At 26.2% G+C, this 6928-nt stretch overlaps 1 protein-coding gene and 1 long non-coding RNA gene across 4 annotated transcripts in view; one reads left to right on the forward strand and one right to left on the reverse strand.

The window, feature by feature from the left end:
• LOC106681861 (uncharacterized) overlaps positions 1 to 6928 on the reverse strand; it is a 55012-nt gene that overhangs the window by 2538 nt on the left and 45546 nt on the right. For all 3 annotated transcript variants that reach the window (XM_067046051.1, XM_067046050.1, XM_067046052.1), the window contains exon 2: positions 2520 to 2608. In XM_067046051.1, coding sequence (XP_066902152.1) covers positions 2520 to 2608 — 89 coding nt within the window. The remainder of the gene's footprint in view (positions 1 to 2519; positions 2609 to 6928) is intronic.
• Positions 4107 to 6928, forward strand: part of LOC106681862 (uncharacterized) — a 19821-nt gene continuing 16999 nt past the window's right edge. The window contains exon 1 of the long non-coding RNA XR_001343313.2: positions 4107 to 4197. This is a non-coding gene — a long non-coding RNA (uncharacterized lncRNA). The remainder of the gene's footprint in view (positions 4198 to 6928) is intronic.

The following is a 6928-nucleotide window of genomic DNA, read 5'->3' on the forward strand; positions in this document are numbered from 1 at the left end:
ATCTTTCTTGTTTAAAAAATAACGTATTTCTTATAGACAAAGAAAACTGGTTAGCTTGCTTTTTGTTTTAAAATAACAATTAACAATATTAAAATTATACATAAAATAAAACATATCAAAACCCTTTAAACATCAAAATATACTATTTACACAAAAAGAGCATATTACAATATAGATTGTAAAGTTTTTAATTTTTCGGTTTAAACCAAATAATTGGTAGAGAAATCTGAACCTTAGTTCCTTACATTTATATATTTGAATTTTATTTATCCTATTTTACCAAATTTAAATATTTAAATTATGCTTCATTGATAGACTTACTACTATATTGTTTTATGAAAATATCAGTAATTTGATTTTACTTAATATTTTGAACTTTGTTTTGCTCTCCTGAAAAATTCATATTTTTGACTTAAGCCCTTATGACCGCGCATCAAAGATATATCCTTTATATTGTAATTTTCAAATTTTATGTTTTCTTTAGTGAAGGAAGATTTTTGAAGAAATGTTGACTTGAAAACTTTTTTCCTTTTTAAGATACCTGAAGGTAAACTGAATCACAACTTAACTTTCTAACATTTTACTTCGGACATTGAAACTGCACTGTATTCGAAGCTTCCACTTATTCTTTGTATCATCAGCAAACAGCAAAAGTAGTCCAAGCTCATTTCTTATTATTTTATTTTTTAATTCTTCTTGATTAATTTCCATGTTTACATTTCATATTATAACTCAAATTAGGTTTATTTTTAATAGGAAAAAATATATATAAATATTCATTAAGAAACATAGTAATTTTTGTTTCCAGAAGTTAAAACAGGCACTTTTTCACTTTATTAGATTATAGTATGATGTTATTTGATTGTTCTGAATTTTTTTAAATAAAGACCGACAAAATTTCACCTTTATATTATATTAATAATGAGATGTTACCAAATTTAATTCTAATTAAATTTTTACCATTAAAATTTATAAATACATATATGTATATGCTTTTTAAGAAATCGGTTCATGGACCAGATAAAATCCCTAGCCCAAATTATAGAAATTTTAAATAATTCTTTCATGTTCATTTTTATTTTACCATTAATCTTTAATAGGTAGTTTTCATCCTTCAGAGTAAACACTTGCTAATAAAATATGTTCGTCAAATTTAATTATAATTCCTTTTTTGTTGTTTTTTATAAATCCTAGTTTATATTTTATTACTAATTCATTTTAATGAGGATATAGTCAGGAGGGGGGGGGGGTGCAGTCAGCAAAGATACGTAAGTAAATAAAACTTATTTCTTCGTGCTGACGTTTCAACCTGAAATTCAGGGCCAAAAAGAAAAATGAGATAACAACATTAATTCAGAGACTATAAAGATGAAAGAAAAAAATAATAAACAAAATTGGAAATATACATAACAATAAATTCACCTTTTTTTTTTTCCCGTATTTTTTTTGTTTTATGTGCATCTCCTGTACTTTTTTAGCTTTATATTTTACGTATTTTTATAAAGAAATTTTACTCTTGCCATTGTTACTTGTTTTTATTCTTATCTTTGTATTTTTATTCTTATCATTGTATCATTTTGTATCTTTTTAGCCCTGATGAAGCCCTACAATGTGGGGAGAAACATCGGAAAATAAATAGTTGTAAACTATTTTTGTTTCTCTTTTGACCACAACCCTGACGATCTTCTTATATAACAATAAATTAAGCTCATAGTAGATACTAATAAAGGATAAAACATAATATTGCTGAGATAAGAATTATACAAAATAAATTATTAAAAAAGTTATCAATAATCAGACAGTGTGCATGTTAATAAAGAAATAAACTTAATAAAAGGTGTGGGGGGAAAATGTAAATGATGAGAAATGGAATTAACATAATAAAATATGTAAATTAATTTCATTTTTAAATGTTTATTTCTTTATTTACTTGAACACTGTCTCTTTTTTATAATTTATTTTGTAAAATTGTTACTTCTATAATGTTATATTTTATCTTCTATCAGTATCAATCAACTACTATATACTTAATTTAGTCTTACGTATATTCCCAAGTTTATTTATTATTTTTTTTATGTTTCTCTGAATTAAGGTTGTTATCTCTTCTTTTTTTTCTTCAGCCCTGATGAAGGTCCGAAATTCAGGTTGAAATATTATAAATAAATAAGTTTTGTTTTTATTTGTCTATCTTTGCTGACTGCATCCCCCGACCATCTTCTCCTCTTATCAATCTATGGTCTACTATTAAAACCTAATTATAATTCATTTTTAAACACACTATGCTATTTAATTACGGAGAAGACTGTGGAGGTATTATTTTATTGTAGAAACTAAATAAATAATTGCTTTTTTAATTTGTATTAAAATGTTTGTCATACAACATTTCAGGTATTATGAATGAAGAAAGCTTGTTATCATACTTTTGTTTTATTTTGATGTTCAAGATTGTTAATCATGCAATTCATCCTATTATTTAATTTTTTATTTTAATAAAAGTAAACAAAAATCCTGACACTAACCTTTCCATGTCATGAGCTGATTCCTTGCTTTGGTTGTTCGGGGCGGCCTGTACGCACGCCAGAGCAGTTAGAATGGCTACACCCCAGATCTGCTCGAAACAAGAAATTATATTTTATTTGCTTATTATTTACCCATTAAGCATAATTTATTTGTAATTAGTAAAAATGGCTATTTATTTACTGAACAGTAACTTATTTTTTCTTCAGAAGGAACTCTTAAAATATTCCACAAAGTGTGCTGTAAAACAACTTAAAATTTTAAAATAAAAGGAAGATGGTCCGGATAGGGTCCAAGTGTAAGCCTATGTTAGGCCCCATTTTGCAGGGCTTCGTCTGGGCTGAAAAAGATACAAAATCTTAAATGTAAGGTAACAATTCAAGCAAATAGATAACAAAAATAAAATTTAACTAAGGAGTAACCCAATTATGATAATTTCTATAAAAATGAACAGTAGAAATTATCATAATTAGGTCACACCTTAATTAAATTTTATTTTTACTATGTATTTGCTTACTTTGTTGCCTTATTTAAGTGTTGGTATCTTTTTTAGCCCTGAAGAAGCTGAGCAAGATGGGAGAAATATTAGTTCTCATTAAATAGTTATTTACTATTTGATCGCACCCGGACCTTCTTCCTTTTATTATCACACACAGTCAATCATCGATCTTCCAACTTGTTCTTCTTTTTTTTACAAAATACGCATAATAAAGTTTTAAAGTAAATTAATTTACCTTCTCTTTAAATTTATAATAAAGTTTACATCATGACTTAATTATTGAGCAAAGAATAAATTCCATTTCTAAAACATAATTCTCATCAAGATACATATATGTTAAGTTTTTTTAGAGGCACTCTTCCACAAGGCCTGAATTATATATTTCTTTTTAACAGTACAACAAATATGTTTTGGTTCTTGATAATTTTAGTAGTTACAATTTTTTAAACCACCAAAGTTATATTATTGTAATAATAAAATAATTATTTCATTTCCATCCAAGTCTGGACCAGATGAAAATAATTATTTCATCATTCAATAATTTCAGGGAAAAATCCACCAGAATAATGTGACGCAAAATAGCATTAGGGAAACACTTGAAGTTGTATAAATTACCCAAAATACTAAAAAAAACAATAAATTTTAAAACAGACTCAAGATTTTTGATTATACAATATGCAAATATTATTAGAAATTAAAAATATGAATTGAAAATTATTATAATAAAAAATGAAAGAATAACAATTGATAAATGAAATTTTTAAAAATGATATATTATGAAAACACTTTAAGTTGTATAAATTACCCAAAATACTAAACAAACAGTAAATTTTAAAACAAACTCAAGAAGTTTGAACACACAATGTGCAAATATTATTAGAAATTAAAAATATGAATTGGAAATAATCATAATAAAAAATGAAAGAATATCAATTGATAAATGAAATTTTAAAAAATGATATAAATACATTGTATAAATAAATGATGTGAAAATAAACAAACCAGAAAATTAGTTAATCCTCACAGGGTTCAGTGTAATATTGAAATCAATTCAGCAACAAATCTCAATACTTTTGTATTATATTATTATTTTTTTTACAAAATTATGTATATGGATTTACTTATGATGAATCAGAGTATTCTATATAATTGATTCATAACGGAAAAGGAAAAAATACAAGGTAAAAGTAAATAAATTAAGAATAATTCTATAGATATTCAAAAAATTAGCAGAGCAGTATAAATAACATGAAATGAAGTATTAATAGATTATAATAAAATAATAATTAAATTTAGCAGTGCAATATAACATGAAATCAGCTATTAATAGATTATAATAAAATAATAATTAAATTTTGCAGTGCAATATAACATGAAATGAAGTATTAATAGATTATAATAAAATAATAATTAAATTTAGCAGTGCAATATAACATGAAATCAGCTATTAATAGATTATAATAAAATAATAATTAAATTTTGCAGTGCAATATAACATGAAATGAAGTATTAATAGATTATAATAAAATAATAATTAAATTTTGCAGTGCAATATAACCTGAAATGAAGTATTAATAGATTATAATAAAATAATAATTAAATTTAGTAGTGCAATATAACATGAAATGAAGTATTAATAGATTATAATAAAATAATAATTAAATTTAGTAGTGCAATATAACATGAAATCAGCTATTAATAAATAATAATTAGATTGTACAATCAAGAGAATAGAGTGCATCCTTAAAATGTTGGCTTTTTTGTAAGGAAAATTTTGTAATTAAAAGATCTAGTGCGGTGTGCGCACCACACAACTTTCTATTAAACCCCAAATTTCAAATAAACAAAATTAACAATACTTTACATCATTATTTTATTTATTTATTTATTTTTTTCGGCCAAGACTCCTATTGGAGTCCTATACTGCCTAACCATGGTTGGGGATCAAAGTTTTTCATTTTGTGGGACCGCCACTCAATGAAAAAAGTCAACATCACAGGCTGGATTCGAACCGGCACCGTCAATATACATCAAATTTGTAAGACTGTGTTTTAACCACTGAGTGCACACACGCTTATTTTATTAAAATTTGGCATTTAAGCCCTGTCAGTCTGTTTCGATGAGGATAAAACCTAGCTGATATTAAAGACCACTTAAGTGCTCATTGATTCACTGAGTTTAATCAGAATCGTTGGATTATGGTTTTGAAGAAAATAAAAAAAAATGTGAAAAATTGTTCGTATAAAGTGGCACTTCCAGTTGGTCAATTTTAGTAAAATAGTAGCTGTCACACCCCAGACCATATACCCACCTTAAATATATAAATACCATATAATTTCACCAGTTTTATACAATTTTTTCATTTTTCAGTTAGGCTGTTCACAAACAGACAGACCAGAATAAAACAACAAATCGGAAATTGTAACTGTTAGGGTGAGTGAAAACACAAACATAAATCTCAGACCCCATTTAAAAAAAATCTGGTAATTTTAGCATTTTACAATAGTGTTCAAATAAAATATGAAGGATATGGTCAGAGGTGCGGTCAAAAGGAAACGAAAAATAGTTAACTATTTATATGCCGACGTTTATTGCCTCACTTTGTAGAGCTTCATAAGGGCTAAAAAGATACAAAAACAACTACAAATATTTTGACATATGAAGTCTGGAAAGCAGTATCCTTTAAGAAAAGAAAAAAAATTACAACAATCCAAAACGAGATCCTAAGAATCACAGTAGATGCCCCTTGGTTTGTAAGAGAATAGCCAAATGCAACGGAAACTACAAATTGAATCAATAGAAGACTTCATCAAAAAACGGTTCATAATATTCCACTCCCAGTTAACAACAGTTAAAGGAGTTGTAACATACAACTTGGGAAATCCGACCTCATCCGGAAGACTAAAGCCCAGGCTGCTGCAAGACATTCTGTTATAAAATCTATATTTATCTATTTTTATTGTTATCATTACTACTATTTTTTCTCAAATTATTTTTTTCATTGTAAATCATTTATTTTATTAAATCTATAAATGTCATTTGTTTTTTACGTTAACTTTGTTCCCTCTCTCTCTCTCTTCATAAGAAGTATTTTTTTTTTTTTTAATCTTCGTTATTATTCACAGTTGTTCAATAGTTTAAGTATTGTAAATAGTTAGAGGTGTCTTTTACACGAGATTATGCCTCCACCCCATAATCCATTGTTAAACAAAAGAACAAAATGAAATTGTTATGATAACCATGCACGGCTCCCAGGTCGATCTGATATTAAATAAATATACATTAACCTATGTCTGAAGTGATTAAATTTTTGCTTCCTTAATTATTCTTACTGAAAATTATTTATTAAATTTGAAAATCTCATAAAGCTTTTTTCGTGGTGAAATTTAAAACTTTCCTATACATAGTAATAGATATTGCTTCAGAAGTAATTAAATTTTTTTTCAATATTCATTAACTACAAATAATTTTTTTAATTGTTTTAGTAATAATTTGTTCTCCCAAAAATTAGTCAAACAGCTCTATTTTTAGATTATAAAAAAGATGGTCAGAGGTACGGTCAAAAGGAAACCAAAGATAGTTAACAACTATTTATTTACCGACATTTCACCCCACTTTGTAGAGTTTCATCAGGTCTAAAAAGATACAAAAAGAACTAAAAATATTTTGATAAAGTAGGATAATAAGTAACTAAAAGGTAGGTTAAGGTATGTTTACAATTATGTATGAATGGAATATGGTCTGGGTGCGGTAAAAAAAAACTCAAATAGTAGATAATTATACTATTTTATTGAGCCAACGTTTCGCCCCACGTTGCAGGGCTTCGTCAAGGCTAAAAAAGATACAAACACTATAGTTACAAAAAGGAAAAAAAAGAGAAAAAACATAAGTGTAAAATAACAGGGGTATAAA

The sequence above is a fragment of the Halyomorpha halys genome, unplaced genomic scaffold (genome assembly GCF_000696795.3).
Source record: "Halyomorpha halys isolate HHAL.00 unplaced genomic scaffold, Hhal_1.1 Scaffold371.1, whole genome shotgun sequence".
NCBI lineage: Eukaryota > Metazoa > Arthropoda > Insecta > Hemiptera > Pentatomidae > Halyomorpha > Halyomorpha halys.